Source organism: Corythoichthys intestinalis, chromosome 22 (genome assembly GCF_030265065.1).
Source record: "Corythoichthys intestinalis isolate RoL2023-P3 chromosome 22, ASM3026506v1, whole genome shotgun sequence".
Lineage (NCBI taxonomy): Eukaryota > Metazoa > Chordata > Actinopteri > Syngnathiformes > Syngnathidae > Corythoichthys > Corythoichthys intestinalis.
In genome coordinates, this window is record NC_080416.1 from 685,259 (window position 1) to 708,041 (window position 22,783).

A 22,783-nucleotide genomic window follows, 5' to 3' on the forward strand; every position below is an offset into this window, starting at 1 on the left:
TTATGTAAATATTGCAAACTATGATGCTAGCCAGTAAGCAAATGAGCGGCTACCATATGTAAACAAAGAGCTTTTTCCATTGAAAATTCTTGTGAATAAATGCTTAAATCCCTGAATTATTTATAGATATGGATGTTAAAAAAAAAGTCTCAAATCTTGGTTAAAAGCAAAAAAAAAAAAAAAAACGTGCAGTTAGCATTTATTTTATGTAAATATGTCAAAGTACGATGCTAGTCAGTAAGCAAATTAGCAGCCACCATATGTAAACAAAGAGCTTTTTCCGTTGAAAATTCTTGTGAATAAATGCTTAATCCTTGAATTCTTTATAGATATGGACGTAAAAGTCTCAATTCTTGGTCAAAAGAAAAAAACGGGCAGTGAGCATTTATTTTATGCAAATATGTCAAAGTACGATGCTAGTCAGTTAGCAAATTAGCGGCCGCCATATGAAAACAAAGAACAATGTTTCAAAATGCATGCATGGTATGAAAAATATAATAATTTCTGTATGAGCCATATTTGTGTTATTATTTGTAATTTTACTCATAACCACTTGTGGCTGTAAATCCTGTCTGTCCACTGACCTGGAATCAGCCCCGGTACGCTTAAAATGACAGCTAATCATGTCACAGGTGTTGGAAGTTCAGAGGGAAAACCAGTTTTTGACTGTGGCTTAGTGCATTGTGCTGGAATGGATTGTACTCGAAGTGAAAAAATAGGATTTGAAAGTGAAAAATCTTGAACCTGAAAATATCAACTTTCTAACTGAAAAAAATCAATAAGTGTTCTTCGCTTTTGAAAGTTTCAAGAATAAAACTTTCAGTTTGAATTTTTTTTTTTTTTCAGATTACAATACTTTTGGCCTTGATTTAAAACCATACACTTTGCACATGTCATAACAAACTCCTAACTATCATACCAGTACTTGACTGGACTTAACAGGGCTTAGTCAGTACAATTACCTTGAATCCTCGAACAAATCACTTCTGAGGAAATCCCTTCTGTTTGTATGCAACACACCTTTCCTAAATCCGGCGTCGGATCCCTCCATGTGTTGACTAAGTGCGACCGACTGCGAATAACTGAAGCGGACTGTAGGACGGCCCCCCTACTTCAAGGCGTTGCGCATTGGCTGATGGGTGTGACCCGTCAATACTATTATGAAGTCTATGACCAAACTGCATGCAAATGAATAGATTTTTGTGTAGTTTAGTTTCCAAAATGAGAAAATTTAAATCTCATTCTGTTTTGATCTTGGCTAGCAAAAATGTTGACCTGTCACATTTCTTCACCCTAGGCTTCTCACCCATTCACCCCCATCTACAAGCAAAGGCAGCGTGGTTTGCAGTCTGACATCCCAGAACAAGAAAAATCTACACCGAGGAAGAAACGTTGAAGTGGCCGACGCGAAAACAGATCGCCGAGCTCCCGGGAGCGCGACGAGAGCCGTTTTGGAAAATAAGAGACACCTATTGTCCAAAGAGCAAGATAAAAGCACGTGTGGCTTTTCTTGGACTGTCGACAAAAGCTGCTTCTCTCCCCAGCAGGTCAAGCAGATGCTGTTCAGCAGGAGCACCTGTCCGTGGTCCTGACTTGGTTTGTCCATCGGTGCCAAAAATCCATATTGGAAGCGCTGAGTATTCATGTATTATTTGCCAAAAAAGAATAAAGCTCCCTTGAGAGGTCATGAAATCCCCCCCCACACACACACACACACACACACAATTAAAGAGCTGTTATGGCGTCAATGTAGAAACGGGACACACAGGTGTGAGTCAGTGTTGTGCAATTTCTGATGAATTTGCAGCAACACACCACAGCCCAGTTTTCCATCATTCAGGATTTGATGTGACGCACATTCATCATGATTTTCTGAAGTTCATATGAAGACAGTGCTGCTGTTTATCCTGTTAGATCAAGGAAAATAGAAGTCTTAGAAGAAATGGTTGACATCAAAAACCTGTGGTTGCCTGCATAAATTGGTCAACATATTTTTTTTCATTATTTACCTGGCACAGAGGTGGGTATTAACGTGTTACGCTTATTCCGTTACCTTTCATTTTTTTAGGATAAATGCACGTTTAGTTTTACCACGCAATGCATTTTATTTTTACTTGAGTCGATTTGTGAAGACGAATCGCTACTTTGGACTACACTAGTCCTTACATCTTTATTCTACATATTGAATATATTTTCGCCAGCGCGGCGGCTCTACCAGTTTCACCGATGAGACGTCGCAACAAAAATCAACTAACTCCATTACATCAATCAGTCGGAAGTCTTACACAAGACTTGTTGTTATGTATATGGTTCAAGTTGATTTATTTTTTTATGAGCTGTGTCACCCTGAAGTTCATCAAAGTGAATTATATTGCATTATTACTCTTGTGCTTTCACAAATAAAAGTGACAGTGGTATGTAGGGCTGCAGCTATGCAGCTATCGATTAATTTAGTAGTCGATTAATCAATCGAGTAATCGGATACGGAACACGAAAAATTAAATTACCTGAGCTGAGCCTAAAACGGTATAAAAAAATAAATGAAGATCTATGTACAACAAAAGAACAATTGGCTAACTTACATAGCATTTTATAGCATTTAAACAAGCGGGCTTTTGCTAACTTTTTTACAATGCTCTTAACAAATGGTATAGACACATATTCCCACAAAAATAGACTAAAAATACTAAATAACGAATGAATTAAAAAAAACATTAGCTCAAACAAAAACATAGCTTATGTTGGACTTAACAGGGAGCACTTGGATTCAGCCATGTGAAATGAGGCAGACTAGAAGGCAGAGTATCCACCCAAATCAATAAATGTAAATTGAATACACTTTCAAAATAAACCATTACAACGCCACTTAAACGAATACTCGAAGCAGCAAAATTGAATTTGAATCTTTTTTTTCGAATCAAATACTCGAGTTAATCGATTGATCGTTGCAGCACTAGTGGTATGAAAAAGTATGTGAACCTTTTTGAATTTCTCATATTTCTGCATAAAATCAGCCAAATGTGATCTGACCTTTGTCAAAATCACACAGATGAAAACACAGTGTCTGCTTTAACTAAAACCACTCAAGCATTTATAGGTGTTCATATTTTAATGAGGATAGCATGCAAACAATGACAGAAGGGGGGGAAATAAGTAAGTGAACCCTCTGCCTGAGGAGACTTAACGAGCCATTGAAACCAATTTCAAGGATTGTTGATTTGTATAAAGCTTAGTAAGGATACGAAACCATCTCTAAAAGTCAGGATGTTCATCAATCGACAGGCAGAGAAGTTGTCTGCAAATGGAGAGAGATAGGCACTGTTGCTTCTTTCCCAAGGAGTGGCCGTCCACCAAAGATGACGCCAAGAGTTCAGCGCAGAATACTCAGAGAGGTAAAAAAGAAACCTAGAGGGTCTGCTAAAGACTTGAAGAATTCAGTCCAATATCTCTGTGCAAGCATCATCTATAAGTAAAACTATGGCCAAGAATGGTGTTCATGAGAGGACTCCACGGAGGAAGCCACTGCTGTCTAAAAAAATGTTGCTCGTTAAATGCAAAAAGGCACTCGGTCACTCCACAGAAGTTTTGGCACAATATTTTGTGGACTGATGAAACCAAAGTTGAATTGTTTGGGAGTAACACACAAAGTCATGTGTGGAGGAAAAATGGAACAGCTCACCAACATCAACACCTCATCCCCACCGTGAAACATGGTGGAGGGAGCATCATGATTTGTGTCATTTGGGGCTGTTTTGCTACCTTAGGGCCTGGACAACTTGAAATCATTCATGGAAGAATGAATTCAAAGGTTTGATCAGGATGTTTTGCAGGAAAACCAGAGGTCGTCTGTAAGACAAAGCTAAAAACAGGATGGTTGCTGCAACAAGACAATGATCCAAAACACAAAGGTAAATCAACTTCAGAATGGTTTCAGAAGAACAAAATACACGTTCTGGACTGGCCAAGTCAAAGTCCAGACTTGAACCCCATTGAGATGCTGTGGTATAACCTAAAGACAGCGATTCATGCCAGACATCCCAGGAGTCTGAATTGCAGCAGTTTTGTAGAGAAGAATGGGCCAAGATCGATGTGCCAGACTGATCTGAAGCTACAGGAAGTGTCTGGTTGAAGTTATTGCTGCCAAAGCGGGGGGCACAAAATGTTAAATGTAACGGTTCACTTATTTTTTCCCCCTTCTGTCATTGTTTGTTCATTAAAATATAAAAACCTATACATGTTTGGGTGGTTTTAGTTAAAGCACAGTTTTTTCATCTGTGTGATTTTGACAAATATACCATTTGATGGTGATTTTATGCATAAATGTGAGAAATTCCAAAAGGTTCAGATACTTTTTCATACAACTGTAATGACTCACTAGACATGTCTAATAAGTGTGAAATCATGCTAGTCTGTTAACTAGACATATTTTATCTACCACTTAATCTGGGGTCGGTTCGCCTGGGGGAGCAGCTTTACCAGGGAAGCCCAGACTTCCCTCTCCCCAGCTTCTTCTGCCAACTGATCCGGCAGGATCTCGAGGCGTTTCCAGGCCAGCCGAGAGACCTAGTCTCTCCAACGTGTCCTGGGTCGACCTCGGGGCCTCCCGCCATTGGGACATACCCGGAACACCTCTTGTCGCGCTACCCAAGCGACTCTATTGCGCCGCCGGGGGGAGGCGTGCCTAGTGTGAGTATCTCTCTTTTCCCCAAAGCAATTTGGTGCCTCCTCCACAGGATAGCGCCCTATGCAACCGCCTAGCTCGCCTGTAGATGCCGTGCGCCGGCACTGTTTACTTTTGTTTTAATAACAGTACAATTTAAATCACTGTACTTGTCCCGTGAAGGTTTTAAATACAAAGACAGTTTCTGTATTTACTTCACCACCACGAAATCTAAACTCTGCTTTCCTTTGGCAGTGTTCCAGGGGACTGCTGCTTTCTGCACAGAACCTGAAAATATCCGTCTCAGCTTCAGAAAAAAAAATATTGCCTGTGAGTACCTCTAGTTTTCTGATTACAGCAATCACTATGGGTTGGCGTGGCTCAGTGGTAAAGTAGTTGTCCCCCTAACCAAGAGGTTGTGGGTTCGATTCTTCGCCCTGATGAACTCGTCTAAGTGCTCCTTGTGCTGCGTCACCAGTAGGTGGATGGTGAGATAGTGTAAAGCACTTTGAGCGCCTTGAAAGGTGGAAAAGTGCTATATAAGTATAACACCACCACCGTTTACAGCATTGGAAAATGTTTGCTTGTATCCAATCCAAGTACTGTAGATCAGTCATTTAAATTTTACATGTCAAGCATGTGGTTGGTTTCATTCAAATTCATCATCTTGGTGTATGACAGGAAAAATCAAGACTTTCACTTCTGTTGAAGGGTGGCCGAAACGCGGTGCCAGCAACAAATTTAACATATATATACAGACACATCGTGTACAAGCTCAGTTGTTATTGGAGCTTTTATAAGGTTAGGTTTCGAAATATCCATCTTGCCTCCTCAGATGTAGTGTTGGCTAAGCAAAGGTGCTAGTCACATGATCTGTTCGAAAAAATCATTTGGAGCCATGATGAAATACTTCATTTCATTCTTTTTTGTTTGTTTTATTACGTTAAAACTTTTATAGACAACATTTTAACAGCTTGGTCTTTATTTTAAAGGGACAGTAGTTCAGAATCTTTGACATCAGGCTTAATCTTCGAGTTAGTGAGGGTTTAATTAGTCGGTGGAGTTGATTTCAACAAATTCCGTGCAGTTTGTCATTTATTTGTTAGTTTCAGGGCTCCGGAGTGGCTAAGCTAGCGTGAGTCAATGGTGCGTGCTTAGCATGCCAATAAAAAAATGATGTTAACAGATCTAACATGGTCAAATAAATTCAAAATGCAGATCATTGTTCAAAATACTCATGTGGTCAAAACAATGTCAAACCAAACTGATGCAATTCATTTTATTCTGCAGGGCTTTTTCTTTTTTTTTTATGCGTAATGCGACGACAATACGTAAGAGCGATTTTGACCACTCGTGCTCAGTCTGCTGGGTAGTCCCTTGAATCTTGAACAACCCCCACCCCCCAAAAAAAAAAAAAATCTGTGGTGAAAAAAACGATGTGATATCACTCCGCCCTGCTTGCCTAGACAGCATGTTCCTTGCAGAGCTGCTGGATTACAAATGTTGCTGTTCATATTACAATTATTGGAATATAATGGAAAGTTTTAATGACTTTATCCTGAAAACATAGCCAAGAGTAGTGATTGCATGGGTCGTCGGTGATTCTACTGCGTGCATATGTTGTTGTCTTTTATTGGTATGCTAAGCAGGCGCCATTGACTCGCGCTAGCTTAGCCACTCGGGGGCCCAAAAACTAACCTACCCACAAATTGCACGGAATTTGTTGAAATCAACTTCACCGACTAATTAAACCCCCGCTAACTCGAAGATTTAGCCTCATGTCAAAAAAAGTCTATTACATGCCTTGACATTTTTCAGCCACCAGGGGAGCACTGCCCTATCCCCAATCGCTGTCTATGGCTATCACGCTCAAGAAAAAACTGGAGTGTTTTAGATATGATCTGACTGTCATAAAAACACTAGGAAAATGAAACTGGCTTTTTCGTACTGTATGTGGGCGTCCACTTCAAATGATGAATTGCATCTTGTCAAAAGGAGAAACCTTTCTTAGCTCGTATATAAACAGAGGTGACAGGGCCTGTGGCAGTTATCCAGAGTGACTCACTCTTGAGCGGAGACCAAATGTTTAAATGACTCATTTAAATGCCTGCCAAATAGCAGAGAATGCGCTTTACGTGCATTTTGGCAGGAGAACTTTAGGAACGGTTGTCAGTATGATTCAAATAGAACGACATTCTCGCCGAGGATATGTTCTCGCTAAACCTGTTTTTCCTCTCCACCGGCAAAAGACAACTGGCCAAGATTGACTGTTTAATGATTAGGACTTGCGTCGTTTCACATGTCACGGAAATTGTTAAGTGCTTCTTTTTCCAACAAAAAGAAACGTCTTTAGGAAACGAGTCACCATTCAGCAAGTGTTTTAGAAACAATGTTGGTCGACAACAAATGCTGGAGTTTGTCTATTATGAGAAATTGATGCAATGTTTATTAGGGTTGTAGGTTAGAATGTGACATCTTTGGGCTAATTTCTTTAATTGGGTTGATTCTCTTCATAAAGACGAGGAAAAAAATATCTACAGTACCATTGTTTTGAAAAAATAATTCAGTTACTCATGTCTCGAGTATTCTTTTCACCGAATACTTTTTGACTTGTGCTTGAGAACATTTTTTGGAGGACAACTTTGACTTTAGTGTTACTTCAAAATAATATTACTCCTCTCACTTGAGTCAAATCGGTGGCTACTCTACCCACGTATTTAATATAAGTGCAGCATCTAGACAGCCTCTTTGACGTCAGATAGGCTTGGCTAGTCACTTGAGACAGCTAAAATGATGCTTTGACATATAAGCCTGCAAAAAAAAGTAACATTACAAGAATAAACATCCCGAAGACTGCCATGTAAAAAAAAAATCACAACTTGGGGAAATAAAAATCACATTTTAGGGGTTTGATTTGCTCATCATGAATAAGTTGATTATTTTCTGCTAATATGACAACTTTATTCTTATGACACCACGACTTCATTCTTAACTTTTTCTCATCAGTGTGGCTAATTTTTGTCTGTATTGAGGAAATCCCGGAAATAAGAAAAACCATCATTGCTCGTCGGCCTCCCCTAGTAACGTTAAGTAGACGGTAGACTGGAGGAAGCGGGGATAACAGTCCGTGTCTAGGAGCGAGTAGATGCGCTTCTGTGCGAGGGACAGAGACGTGTGAGAGGGAGCCTGCAGCAGCTGGATGGTCAGATCTCTCGTCTTGCTGTCCAAGTTCACCTGGAAAAAGAAGTCCCAGATAGCAGACCGAACTTGAATAAACGTTGATTTTCCATCAAAATCATCAGTATGGTTGACATGGAAATTTTCCACGTCAAGGGACGTTGAAACGACGTTGCTCTATGGCACGCTTCACTAAATCCGGACCTCGGTGCCACTTTTCCTGTCGTGTTTTCCACATTTCTCTCCCCTAACACACCTGAATCAAATGATTATGTCGTCAGCAACCTCTCCAGAAGCCTGATAATGATCCTAATTATTTTGATTCAGGTGTGTTGGAGGAGGGAGACATGGAAAACACGACAGGAAAAGTGGCACCGAGGTCCGGATTTGGTGAACCCTGCTCTATGGTATATCAGGTGATGGTTGGGTTAACATTGTTTTATAGTTGATGATTTATGATTGACTGGGAAATATGATCGAAAAGTAGGGCTGTCAAACGATTAAAATTTTTAATCGAGTTAATCACAGCTTAAAAATGAATTAATCGCAATTCAAACCATCTATAAAATATGCCATATTTTTCTGTAAATTATTGTTGGAGTGGAAAGATAAGATATATACAAGAACTGTCTGAGGACTTGAGAAGCAAAATTGTGAGGAAGCATGGCAATCTCAAGGCTACCAGTCCATCTCCAAAGACCTGACTGTTCCTTTGTCTACCATGCACAGTGTCATCAATAAGTGTAAAACCCATGAAATTGTGGCTAACCTCCCTAGATGTGGACAAAAAAGAACAATTGCCGAGAGATTTCAACTAAAGATTGTGCGGACAAAGAACCTCGACTAACATCCAAACAAGTTCAAGCTGTCCCGTAGTCCGAGGGTACAACAGTTTTAACCCGTACTATCCGTCGGCGTCTGAATGAAAAGGGACTCTATACCTAGGAAGATCCCACTTCTGACCCAGAAACATAAAAAAGCCAGGCTGGAGTTTGCCAAAACTTACCTGAGAAAGCCAAAAACGTTTTGGAAGAATGTTCTCTGGTTAGATGAGACAAAATTAGAGCTTTCTGGGAAAAGGTATCAACAAAGAGTTTCCAAGACAACAAAAAGGAGGCCTTCAAAGAAAAGAACACGGTCCCCTCAGTCAAACGTTGCTGAGGTTCCCTCATGTTTTGGGGTTGCTTTGCTGCCTCTGGCACTGGACTGCTTGACAGTGTGCATGGCATGAAGTCTGAAGACTACCGACAAATTTTGCAGCATAATGTAGAAAGCTGGGTCTCCCTCAGAGGTCATGGGTCTTCCAGCAGGACAATGACCCAAAAGCACTAGAAAATGGTTTGAGAGAAAGCACTGGAGACTTCTAAAGTGCCAAGACCTGAATCCCATAGAACACCTGTGGAGAGATCTGAAAATGGCACCCTTCACATCTCAGAGACCTGGAGTAGTTGGCCAAAGAAGAATGGTCTAAAATTCCAGCAGAGCACTGAAGAAACTCATTGATGGGTACCGGAAGCGGTTGTTCGCAGTTATTTTGTCTAACAGTTGTGCTACCAAGTATCAGGCTGAGGGTGCCAATACTTTTGTCAGGCCCATTTTTGGAGTTTTGTGTAAAATGATCATGCTTTTTTTTTTTCATTCTCTTTTGTGTTTTTTCATTGCAAGCAGAAATTGAGCATTATCTGACAGAATTGCAGGTGTGCCAATACTTTTGGCCAGCACTGTATATGTCATTGTACTGGCCTAGCTAGACAGTGAGCTAAGCTCTGAAATGACGATGTCAGACGTCCGTGTCATTTTCTGAATGAAATTAAAATAAAATAAAATGAAATCAGTCTCATCTTCAGTAATAGCAATTCAAATTTGCGTTTCCAAGAAGCTGCTGATACGGCAATAACAAATGATTAGCATGTATCAGTTAGCGTCCGCACATCATCAAAAACATTAACTTCGACAAGTATTTGACTACAACTGAAAACCCACAATAAACAGTATGTTATGTACGGCGGTCACTTCTGGATGCTTCACAAGCAAACAAATGTGCGCGCAAGCTGTCACCTGTGTCAAAATTGCTTAAGTCGGGTCTGTGGGGACTATCTGTATTTTGACATTGGTACTGTAAAAGCCAAGATTTATGCAATTTGCTCACTTTCCTGTCCTCATTAGCCCAGTCAAAATGGATTGGATGTCTAGCTCTGTCAATGGCAGCCAATGAATTAACAAAGACGTGAATGAAGAAAATATCCTAGAAGCAGCCCACAAATGCCCTGTAATCAACTGGTAATGATCCAAGATCTACAGAAAGTGACCTTGAAATACGTATACAGGGCCACGTACCTCCCGAGGCGAACCCGGCTGGATGTAGGTAGCGCAGATGTCCTTCGCCCTTCTCTGCAGACTGAAGTTGGTTGACGAATGTCGGTACTGTTCACAGGCCAGGTAGAACTGCAGATTTTCCTCACTGAACTCGGAACGCAGGAACGCGCCAAACACCGAGAGCCCGGCTGAGAGGAGGGAAGAAAGTCATATCACATATTTCAGCTGTAATGCTAACAGAATCGGTGCGACCGTCCAACCTAATAAGGGCAAAGCAAGCAAAACATTCCAAGCTTGTCTCATGAATATGAAGCATGGCAGGTGGCCTCGTTTGACACGGCTACGGGCTAAACTTCAAACGGCTGACGTGACATACTGTACACGCATTCAGAGTTGGCGTTGATAAGAAGTCACATGTATGAGGGGAAGAGGTAAAACACAGAGACGCAAATTCAAAAGATTGGAATCGGGGAACTTCCCGACAATGGGACCGAGGTGCCGACCGTTAAGGATGAATCTATACTCAGAATTTGAGGATTTTAATCCGAATGCTTCCAAGGTGACAAAAGCTATGAATCAGCTTGTCATTGTATATTGCACTTGACATGAAATTTGACATGTGGACACTTCTTTTGTGTATAAAGTCTTCTCTTTAGCCATTTTATAGATTTTTTCCCCCCTGGAGAGTTGTTTTAAGCAAACTACATTATCACTAGTCATAATTGTATTGACGGGTCAATTCGGCCAGCCGCTGCGCAACGCCTTCAAACAGGCGGCCCCTCCCACAATCCGCTTCAGTTATTCGCAGTCGGTCGCAGCGACACGTGCAGCGATCCAACGCCGGATTTATGTTGAAAAAGTACGAAAGCTGTACCGCATACAAACAGGAAGGATTGTCTCAGGAGTGATTTGTTCGAGGATTCAAGGTATTATATTTTTCGTACCATGCATGCGTGATTGAAGCATTCATTTGCAGGAATTTTCTTATTTGTTTACACATGGAGGCAGCTACTTTTTATAACTAACTAGGCTCATACTGTAGTTTACTTTCAACCAAGAATCGAGACAGTTTTACGTCCATATCTATAAAGAATTCAGGGATTTAAGCATTTATTCACAAGAATTTTCAGCAGAAAAGCTCTGTTTACGCCAGGCGGCTGCTAGCCTCATTCGCTAACAGAGTAGCATTGTACTTCGACAATATACATAAAAGAAACGCTCACTGCACAGTTTCTTTGCTTTTAACCAAGAATCGAGACTGTTTTACATCCATGTCTATGAAGAATTCGGGGATTTAAGCATTTATTCACAAGAATTTTCGTCAGAAAAGCTCTATTTACGTCAGGCGGCCGCTGGCTTCATTTGCTAACAGTAGGTATATATTGTATAAGGATTATAAAGGGCTATCCTACTCTATAATAAGTTGTGATTGTACATAGAATTTATTAACTATGTACATATTTTTTTATAATTGATTCTGTATGTTTTTCCTCAAGTATTAAGTTTCTGATGTTAACATGAGTGATTTATTAGCTGTTGAAAACTTGCAGTAAATACAAAAAAAATTAAGTTGCTATTTTGGTCAAAAACTTATACAATATGTTAAATATTGCTATTGATCCTGAAAATAGAGGTGATTATCTCTGCATTTGGTGATTTTTGTACATCTAGTGTAAAATCTGAGATTTTTATAGCCATTTTAAGTTGTGTTATACTGTACTTATATAAAAAAAATAATTAATCGGGATTTTATAAAGGAACGACTGAATTTTTTTTATGCCGCTGCTCTTGGAGACTCATATATGGCTAATGTAGGTGCCCGTTTTGGTTTTGAAAATATTTCAAGTTTCTGAAAATAGGCCCCCTATGAATCGGCCCAGTTTCCCGTGTCATGGCAATAGGTTATGAAGTCTATGACTAATTAAAGGAATACTCGAATCAGCAAAATTTGATTCAAAGTTTTCTTCTAATCGAACTACTCGAGTTAATGGATTCATCGTTGCAGCACTACTTCCAAGTTGACAAAAACTATTATCAACTTGTCATTGTACATGCGATTTGACATGAGGACACTTCTGTTGTGTATAAATTCTTCTCTTACAGTTGTTTTTCATACTGGAGAGTCGTTTTACACTATGTTACAACATCAATTTCTCAGTGTTGCTGTTTACTATCAGTTCTATTCCTAGAAGTAGCCTGGCTCTGGAAGTCCCGCCACTCTTCTGGCTTTGGTGCAAGGCACTCGATGAACGTTGACAGAAGCTCAGATATTGACATGAGACTTGCTGCCAAAGTCAGTCAGTGAAATTCCCCATGAGTTTATGTGCCAAGTACATGAATAACAATTACCCCTAGCCTCCTTCAGTCAAAAAAGATTGCTCCTTAATATTGAAGGCACATGACAATTGTACCACAACATTTTTTTCTCGCTCTTATATAGCCGGGATGACTAATCTCAGCCCGTTGACTTGCGCTCCTGACTGCATTGTTTGCTTTTAAAATGATGCCAAAGTGATGTCAGGCCATCAAATCAAAAAGCGCAAAGATGATAACCAGTCAAACATTCATTTCGGCTGAACGCCAACGTCCCCTTCAGGCAAACGAACACTTACTCTGACTGGCGAGCAGGTAGTCCAGGGACTGGGCCCATTTTTCCATTTCCTCTCGACTTAGTTTGTGTTTCTTATTGAGGCCCACCTGGCTCCATTGACGCATGAAGAGCAAACGCGAGCGCCTCTCTTTGGCACTGTGGTATGACACAGATTAGACCGAGGATAAGGTTATCACATTTGAAGCAACACTAAACTATTTTAGAAATGTCATTGAAGCCGAGACGGAATTTCTTTTTCTTTGTGCCTCTTTAGGTTGTGTACAGTATGTTGCAAATTCCTACCTGTCTTTGTGTTCCGTGTTTGAAAGGTTGGAGTTTGATGAATGGGGACTCTGAAAGACATCACATTAGTTATTTAAGCATTTAGGTTCTAATTATGAGTAGTTTACATTCAAAATTCCACTAGATTGAACACCTGTCAACTAATGTGAATGAAATTCATCAAAGGCTAAGTAACAAAAACCAAGGAATAATGCTAATCAGTTTTCCTTTTGGAGAAAAGAGTTAAATATTTATTTTTACTTGCGACATTTAGGCATGTGCTGGTATGAGATTCTGATTGGATGATAACCTTAAGATTAAATATCACGGTATTGCAATTACAGCTCTAAAATGGGTTACTTTGAGATATCTGGATTGGGAAAAAATTAAAAAAAACTAATTTTCCATTGAACATGATTTTTATTTTTCAAAATGCATTAGCAAATTGGAACATAAGTATAATGTTAAGTTCAGATAAATACAAATAAATAAATTACTGAAATATTCTAAAATAAATGCAGTCCTTCAGGTGAGCCTAAACCCACAGCCACAGCTTAACGTTATTACCATCAGAACAAAAATAATTGAATTATTTGCCATAAAAAGCACACGTGTATGACTCGTATCATGTTAATGTTATTCACACACTCTTTTCCAACACAGACAGATGCCAGAGAGAAGAAAAAAACGGATGTTTTACCACCGCTAGACACAATAAACACAATGGAGTTTACTCTCGTAGCTGGAGGGAAACGTTCATGACAGTGTTCACTAACCTTTAATTTTGTATAAATGCGAAATCATACTGGAGGTATTGCCTCTTCGGCAGCCACCCTCCACAAACAGGTTTTACTGTCAGATGGCTCTCCTTCTCTAAGCTGTGGCCGTTTGTAACTTTTCTATACCAGCAATTTCGTTTTCTTCGATGAGGGAAAAAGTTCAAGAGTTTCACTTCCTCCATCCATCGTGTAGCACAGCTGACTCACTGACACTGAGCAACAAACCGGTGGGGGGAGGGTTGAGAGTTAGAGCAGCATGCGAGGGATTTCTCCCTGCATTTTTGGGCCGTAAAATATAGCTAATACCTTAGGCATGGTCTGACGGAAAGTTTTTGCGGCGTTGAAACAGTGACGTTTTCATACCACGGTATACCTTGAAACCGGTAATCGCCACATGTCGAGTGTCCCTTTTTTTTTTTTTTTTCCCCTAATTCTATCTATTTATATTTACTACCAGAAATGTACACAAAGAAACAAACACACAGGTGAGGAAAGCTATCCTGAGTGTTGAACAGGAAAAAAAAGGTTAAAAAATGATGGAAAAATGTATAATGCTCCATCCTCAAGATGAGAGCCATTCAAGTCAGTCCTTAAAAATGAAATCTGTCAAGTTTAGCCTTTAGTAATGCTTAAACCTTGGGTTCTCCAGGGTTTAAATGTACACTATTTGTCATACTTCTATAGAATTGTTGTGCTAATTTTTGTTGTAGTTTTAGGGCCAAACAAAGAAAATAGGACTGCGAGATTAAAGTCGTAGCCAACTCGGGAAAAAAAAAGTCATACTGTTAGTACAAGAATAAAGGAGCTACAGTGTATCACAAAAGTGAGTACACCCCTCACATTTCTGCAGATATTGAAGTATATCTTTTCATGGGACAACACTGACAAAATGACACTTTGACACAATGAAAAATAGTCTGTGTGCAGCTTATATAATAGAATTCATTAATTTTCCCTTCAAAATATAGCCATTAATATCTAAACCCCTGGCAACAAAAGTGAGTACACCGCATGGGAACTACGTACATCCCTAAATGTCCAAATTGAGTACTGCTTGTCATTTTCCCTCCAAAATGTCATGTGACTCTTTACAGGAGTGCTGTCAGCATTGCTGCGGAGATTGAAGAGGTGGGGGGGGGGGGGTCATTCCCACCCCCATGCGTGACTGTAGGCATGACACACTTATCTTTGTACTCCTCACCTGGTCGCCGCCATACATCTTTGAGACCATCGGAACCAAACAAATGAATCTTTGTCTCATCAGACCATAGGACATGGTCCCAGTAATCCACGTGCTTTGTTGACATGTCTTCAGCAAACTGTTTGCGGGCTTTCTTGTGTACCGTTGATGGGAGAAAATATTATGTGATGCCTTAACATTAGCACATTATGCCTTTGTGATGCATGATTTCCTCTGTGACATAGATTGTAAGAACTTGTTTTGCACCATAGTATGCACTTGGGTTCCATAGTTAGGAGGGAATCTCACAAGATAACTTCTTTTGCACCATAGTACGCGCTTGAGTTCCATAGTTAGGAGGGAATCTCACGAGATAACTTAAACATTCTACTTTAACCACTGGGAGCCTCAACTGGGGAGGGGGGGATCTCACGAGTTCGGGTGGTGCGTTTTCGTGGGGGCGAGGAGTGGCCACCCGCATCAGACGTGCCTTTAAGAGTCGGGAGATTCCCCAACCCCCCCCGAAGTCTGCCAGAGGATTACGTACGGGTCGCTTGGTTTTGTTCCTTTGCCGCTTTGCCGGAGCGTTGGCTCCCCACTCATTTGTCAACGGTAAGCGATTTTCATTCTATTGAGCAAAAGTGTGCTGTTTGCTGACTCACCGCGACCCCGGAAATTTCGGAAAACAACCGTCTTCAGAAGAGGCTTCCTGGGGTGACAGCCATGCACACCAATTTGATGTACGGTCTGAGCACTAACAGGCTGACTCCCCACCTCTTCAGTCTCTGCAGCAATGCTCACAGCACTCCTGTAACGAGTCTAGTGCTGCAACGATTAATCGATTAACTCGAGTATTCGATTAGAAAAAAAAGATTCGAATTAAATTATGCTGCTTCGAGTATCCGTTTAATAAAGCAGGGTTGTAATGGTTTGTTTTGAAAGTGTTTGCATTTAGCTTTATTGATTTGAATAGATACACTGCCCTATAGTGTGCCTCATTTCACATGGCTGAATCCAGCTGCTCCCTACCAACCTAAGTTTCTTTTTACGCTCAAGTATTTTTTTTTTTTAATGCATTTCGTATTTTAGTTCATAGGTATATTTAGTCGTTTTTGTGGGAATATGTGTCAGAACTAGGGCTGTCAAACGATTAAAATTTTTAATCAAGTTAATTACAGCTTAAAAATTAATTAATCGTAATTAATCGCAATTAATTGCAATTCAAACCATCTATAAAATATGCCATGTTTTTCTGAAAATTATTGTTGGAATGGAAAGATAAGACACAAGATGGATATATATATTCAACATGCAGTACGTAAGGACTGTATTTGTTTATTATAACAATAAATCAACAAGATGGCATTAACATTCTGTTAAAGCGATCAATGGATAGAAAGACTTGTAGTTCTTAAAAGATAAATGTTTTCGTTTTAATGAAATTTGTAAAATTTTCAATCAAAAAATAAACTAGTAGCCCGCCATTGTTGATGTCAATAATTACTTACACAATGCTCATGGGTGCTGAAGCCTATAAAATCAGTCGCACCCAAGCGCCAGCAGAGGGCGGCAAAACTCCACAAAACACAACAAGTGGGCATTTCACTATACTGTCATTTAAATCTGTCTGAGCAGGGCATATGCGTTAATTGCGTCAAATATTTTAACGTGATTAATTTTAAAAATTAATGACCGCCCGTTAACGCGATAATTTTGACAGCCCTAGTCAGAACCACTTGTTAAGAGCATTGTTCAAAAAAGGTTTTTAATAGCATTTAAGCTGACTTTTGCAATGTAAGTTAGCCAATTGTTCTTTAGTTGTACATTTTTTTTTTTTTTAATACCGTTTGAGGCTCAGCTCAGGTATTTTAATTTTTTATGTTCCTCATCCGATTACTCGATTATTTGAACTAAATTGTTAATCGATTAATCGACTACTCAAATATTCCGATAGCTGCGGCCCTAAACGAGTCACATGACATTTTGGAGGGAAATTGACAAGCAGTACTCAATTTGGACATTTAGGGATGTACGTAGTTCCCATGCGGTGTACTCACTTGTGTTGCCAGGGGTTTAGATATTAATGGCTATATTTTGAGGGGAAAATAAATGACTTCTATTATATAAGCTGCACACAGACTACTTTTCATTGTGTCAAAGTGTCATTTTGTCAGTGTTGTCCCATGAAAAGATATGCTTAAATATCTGCAGAAATGTGAGGGGTGTGCTCACTTTTGTGATACACTGTACAACGATGCTTGTTTTGATTATGATTTGATGTAGATGAGCAAAAGATTTCCTTAGTTATGATGATTCTAAAATATAGGCTGAGTATTAGTACACGCAAGATGAGAAGAAGTCTTCATTTGAGACATACCTGGCCAAACAGACTCTTGAGATGCAGTTTGGCAGCTGTCAGTTTGGCCCTGCGCTGGTGCCGATGCTGGGATTTGAGGGAGGATGACGATGATGAGCTCACTTCTCCGTCCGTCTGATCTTTTTCTACACTTTCGGTGCTTCCCTTTGCACCAGGGGCCAATTGGCCGTCACTGTAGGCCCTGTAGCCTTCACCGATGGCGCACACTTCAAGGAGGTGCTTGTTCTTTTTCTCCAAGTCTCTCAGGTTCTCGGCGCTGATACTGTGCTCCTTGCTCAGCACTTTCTTCCCATCTTGACACGGCTCCGGAATGACGGGAACGGCTTCTCCGTCGGCCTCGACGCAGTTTGCGTATACGCCAGATTCCCGCTGAATGTTGTGCTTCTTCCACGGGAAGAAATCGATGTCCAGGAGGTTTCCCTCGGAGCTAAATCGACGCAAAGTGGCCATGAGCGATGGTGGTGGGAAGGGAAGGAACTGCTGCTGGAAAAATGTACAAAGAACGACATCAGGGTTACTGTAAGGCAGGAGTCAGGAACCTATGCATATCTGGCTCTTGTGAGGAGTGCATCTGGCTCTCGGCCAACTTGTAATCTTAAATGTGCAACCGGCTGGCTCGCTTAACCTAAATGAGCTGTGATGACCTGATGGCACATTCACACATTGATCTTGGACATTTCAAACATACGTCGCAATTCTATGCTTCAATTCGGTGCCCATTTATTTCCTCCCGTCGCGGACCTCACGGAGATGGGCATTACACAGTCAGCAGCGTGGCTATAAAGTATTGGAGTATATAAAAATATGTAGGGCAAGGGCATAGGGACGATAGGGACATAACACTAGCAACTTTTCAGGATGCTCAAATTGTCCCCACCAACTTTTAAGCAACCTTATTTGCATTATAAAATGAGTTCAGTTATGCGGGTAATTTAGATTGTCTTCCCATATGTTGTAAGGATAGAACTGACCCTACCATTATTAAGTGAATTACTTTCATTATGTCCAGACTTACTTTTAGCCCTTATCATTTGCTGAATGCACAAGTCCATTTTTCCCCTCAAACGCACATTTTGATTGGCTGATGACGAGATCCCCCCCATTCACACAATCCCGACAGAAACACATGTCAACATGCCGCCTCCTCCGTCCCCTTTGAAGAGGATGTTTATTAGAAGTTTTTTTTCGGCCAGCCATTGTAAGTAATGTAAAAAGACGGCAATGTCGTGGAGGTGGGGAACACGCCACTAATTTTGCTACCAAAAGTCAAATTTAGTATAACAATAAACTGTTTGAACTTGCTAACCTGTAAAACTCTAGTAGAAAGCTGCTTAGAGAGGTGTCTTCCTGTATGTTTTTTTACTGTTAATGTTAATTCAACTGTGCATTTTGTGCATTTATTAATTAATTAATTAATTAAAATGTATTTAACATTATTTTTAAAAAATAAATTTGTATTTGCAGCCTATGCTCATTTTTAACCCCCCCCCCCCCAAAAAAACACAACCACAGTAAATTTCCTTTATATGAAGCAAGCATTTTGAAAAATGACTTTCTCCCATGAAAATAATTTACTCTTTTTTCATTTTTACATAGGAACCAGCTATTTTTGAGAAATGTACCCAATCTCGCTGGTTTTATGAATGTCCCGTCCCTAGCAAATAATGTACATACAGGTTATACTGTTATAGCGTCCCTACAAATGTTGAGACCAAACCTACGCCCTTGGTGTAGGGGAACATTAAACCAAAAGTGAACTGCGTGGCACCTGTTGGAGGCAGTCTTTCAGGTCCTTCGCATGTTCGTTTTCAATTCAGGTGAGACGGCTAGACTGGATTGCAAAGTAAAAGACTGACTGGAGGCAAGAGATCATTACTGCACAGTTTTAATTTCAGAAATTTCTGGGTGCATTAAATGACAGAACAAAGCTGTATAAAGAAAACGCATGCCGAACAGAGAGCTCGGCGTTGCTTATATACAGTACTTAAAAGGAGGTGTGTCTGTTTGGTGATTAAGTGATCGTGCAAATTAGGTCATGAGCCTTGCTGGTTGGCAGTTAAAGTCCATGATTATCTGAGACAAAACTATCAGAAGTTTCAGTGAAAAACAACTGGTCATGCTTGCAAGCATATCAGAAGATTGCATTAGCCAAGATGTATACTGACTTCACACCCCTAGTCGCACAGGCCGGCAATCGGTTTCACTTTCATTACTTTTTCGCCTGTCAGATTGTCACCACTTCCAGGAGAGTGAGACTCACGAAACGGCTGCCTTGAGAGGCTCCACCTGTCTCTGCCACTGTGATGCACACGTCCACCTGGTTGTAATATACGCAACGCCAATCCATGTTTCTATTAGTTTTTTTCCAAGTGGTGAATACGCAACTGAGCAACGATTCTAACATCTCAAGTGATGATGTTGAGCTTTCGTTGTTGTTTTCTCAAGATTTTTATCAATCACAACTTGGCAACTATAGAATATATATATATGGCGGAAAACACTCAGGTGACTTGAAGTTCTGCTCTGAGACCCCCAATTTGGCCAAATTTCAACATTGTCCTAGATGCGTGTATGATACATCATTGGAAAGCTTAAAATCTCAATTTTCTGAGCAAAGAAAATTTTTGAACAGGAGGGCATTTTTTTTTTTAAATAAAAAATGTTTAAACAGCAAAACACTAACTGGAGGTGAGAGCATGAGAGAGCATAATTAAAGACGCCATGATTTTAACGAGATACAGTGGTACCTCTACATACGAAGTTAATCCGTTCCAGGACCTTGTTTGTAAGTCGAAATGGTCGTATGTCGAGCAGGATTTTCCAATAGGAATACATTATAATTCCATGAATTCCTTCCACAGCTCAAAAACCTACATTAAATCCCTAATAAATACTGCTGGTACTATTACAAATTGCAATTACACATAGCAAAACAAATAAATTATAAATAAAAATCGGAATAATATAATAAAAATAATTCCTGTATTAATGTAATGAATCGGGTTTTCATGTGGTGGACGTTTTATGTGCTACCTGAACGCACCGCGGGGCTGAGGTGCCAGAGACAGAGAGCGGTGAGCTTGAGATTTTCACTTTCACTTTTAATGTTTTCTTGAGAACACCATCAATTGCAGCACACAGTAGGTGTTTTGTCTTGAATAAGTTGTGACATAAATGATAAAAACGTGGCGAATCTGGCAATTTATATGGAGATGTTACCACAATAAGAATTGTCAGCTTAATTTATAAAGACTGGCAAACGATGGTCGGACGGAGGAGGACTGTGGAGATTTATTGTTTAGCCATTTCACGGATGCCCAGCCCACGCTCATATTTTTCAATCATTTCACGGATGCCCAGCCCACGCTCATATTTTTCAATCATTTGCATTTTCATTTAGAAGGTAAGCGTCAACTTTTTCCTTGTTTCACCACCTGTACCAACCTTTTTTTGAAACCTGTGTCGATTTGTCACACAAGAAAGTCCGTCGTGCATTCGTCTGCGGTGCTGCCATGTCGTCGTATTTCGAGCTTTTCGTCGGATGTAGAAACAAATGGCGAGTCAAATTTTACGTCGGATGTCGAAAAGATCGTGTGTCGAAGCGATCGTATGTCGAGGTACCACTGTATTATCACATACTTACCTCTTTTCGATCCAAAAACTTCATGTATCACCAAAACACAGCTGTGAATGGCCAAAGCTGGATTTTTGGGGGATTTTATGGGTGAAACACGGTAATATAACATGGGTCGTGATGCAGAAATTGCAGACATCAAGGAGTGGTCGAGATTTTCTTTTCCATATATTTACCCTTTTAAACTTTTTTTGGGGAGGGGGGGTCGATTATCATCTAACATATCGGGGAAAATATGACAGTAGCAAAAAAAATTTTTTTTTAATTAAGCGATAGTTATGAGAAAGACATCCATGACTTATTTACAGACACTATTTTTTCACTGTGACATCATTTGTTTAAAAGTTTAAAATATTCGAGTGAATAATTTTTTAAAGTCGTTTTTTTTTTTTTACTAAATATTAGACATAATGATTCAAAGCTAAAAATGACAGACATTTCGAATAACAAATATAATTACTTACCTTTGTATGGCTTGGTTGAAACAAAAACAGTTGTGCGATGTCTGTAAACGGGGGGGGGGTTCCATGGTAAAACGCAAAAATTAAAAATAGTTCAGGGTTAGGGTATCAAACACAACAGTTCTTTTGGCTTAAAATACAGCAGTTTATTTTAAAGAGGGGTGCGAGACCAGAAACTGCTTTTTCAGCCTTGTCTGTGTTTTCCACCGTATGTATACATAAAAAAACACTTTTTATAGCTCTCATAGAGTCACATTTTTTGGGTGTTTTGGCTCTCAGTCAAAAAGGTTCCCGACCCCTGCTGTAAGGTAAAGACTGTTGAATGAAACATATTGTTGGTGTTTGGAGAAGTGAGAAAATTGGACCGTGAGTCACTGAAGGAGTTGCTCCATCTTGGAAAACAAGTGAAGACAGCAGTCACTAAGTAATGTTAATATATCCAGAACTCCACTATTTAGACTGCGCTTACTGTGGAATACTCAAGAAAAATGTAAGCTTGTTTCTTTAACCATTGGCTGCTTTTGACGTCTAGCGCCGTCAATGATTACACTGAAACATGACCATTTACAGCCAGTCCCCCCAGTTTCCATCAATTAAACGTCTGTTGCTGTCAGTGGCAGGCAATGAATTAAAAACTAGTAGGGCCAATCTGAGAAAACAGACATTCTTAATGAGCAAGCTTTGAGGTTTACCTGAATTAAAACGTAGGGTAACAACTGGTCATCTTTTAAATTACGGGCATTTCAAAAGCGCTTCAGTATTGCACATCACAGACAGACAGTATCCCTGCAAAAAAAAAAAAAAAAACGTGTATTACCTCTTCTTCAGGTTGTTTTAGGCTTTTTCCATTGCGGATCCTAAAGCTTTCTGGTGATCTCATAAGCGGCACTTGCAGTCATGCAAGGCTCAGAGTCCAGATCGTTGACTTCGCGCCGTCAAAACTTGTTCACTGCAAGCAGCGTCGTTCCTGTGGCTTTTGTAGGTGTGTTGCTCCGTCACATCGGAATTCCGTCCTGCCTGCGCGAAGATGACAGCGATTGTCGCGTTGTTGGCACAACAAAAAAAGACGCGAGGAAAGTTCCGTCAAGTATTTCCAGTGACTGTCTTGAACATAGGCAACGACTTGCGACCGGCCTCCTCCCCTCGACCAACGCCACACCTTCACGTCTGTCTGAACTTGTCTGAGAGCACATACGCAACACCAGGAATGACAAGCCTGAGTCATAAACATGAAAGAAAATGAATATATACCAGCCGCTTATGTTTCCATCGTAAAATGGTACCTGCTCCATTAGAACAATATTACAATAATGGTATTTAGAGTTTG

The 22,783-nt window shown here is 40.1% G+C and overlaps 2 protein-coding genes across 3 annotated transcripts in view; one reads left to right on the plus strand and one right to left on the minus strand.

Moving 5' to 3' along the window:
- Positions 1–5,676, plus strand: part of atat1 (alpha tubulin acetyltransferase 1) — a 20,009-nt gene extending 14,333 nt beyond the window's left edge. Inside the window, exon 12 of the mRNA XM_057828199.1 lies at positions 1,298–5,676. Within this exon, the coding sequence (XP_057684182.1) occupies positions 1,298–1,592 (295 nt within the window). The 3' untranslated portion in view covers positions 1,593–5,676. The remainder of the gene's footprint in view (positions 1–1,297) is intronic.
- si:ch211-152p11.4 (regulator of G-protein signaling 8) lies at positions 5,081–22,619 on the minus strand. 2 transcript variants are annotated; one of them, XM_057828205.1, is made up of 6 exons: positions 22,274–22,619; positions 17,362–17,841; positions 13,047–13,096; positions 12,766–12,899; positions 10,175–10,341; positions 5,081–7,894 (listed from the first exon to the last, which is right to left on the minus strand). In XM_057828205.1, the coding sequence occupies exons 1-6, from the start codon at positions 22,334–22,336 to the stop codon at positions 7,718–7,720; spliced, it is 1,071 nt and encodes a 356-aa protein (XP_057684188.1). In that variant the 5' UTR covers positions 22,337–22,619; the 3' UTR covers positions 5,081–7,717. The 2 variants fall into 2 exon arrangements, with proteins under 2 accessions (XP_057684188.1, XP_057684187.1); XM_057828204.1 differs by having other exon boundaries at positions 5,082–7,894; positions 17,362–17,844.
- Between the last annotated feature and the right edge of the window lie 164 nt (positions 22,620–22,783).

Excerpts from the sequence above, each read along its gene's own strand:
- si:ch211-152p11.4 (XM_057828204.1), bottom strand. The coding sequence starts at position 22,336 with ATGAGATCACCAGAAAGCTTTAGGATCCGCAATGGAAAAAGCCTAAAA. Across the intron at positions 17,845-22,273 it reads TAAAACAACCTGAAGAAGAG|CAGCAGTTCCTTCCCTTCCC; the intron begins GTAATACACGTT and ends ACATTTTTCCAG. Across the intron at positions 12,900-13,046 it reads AACACGGAACACAAAGACAG|TGCCAAAGAGAGGCGCTCGC; the intron begins GTAGGAATTTGC and ends GTCATACCACAG.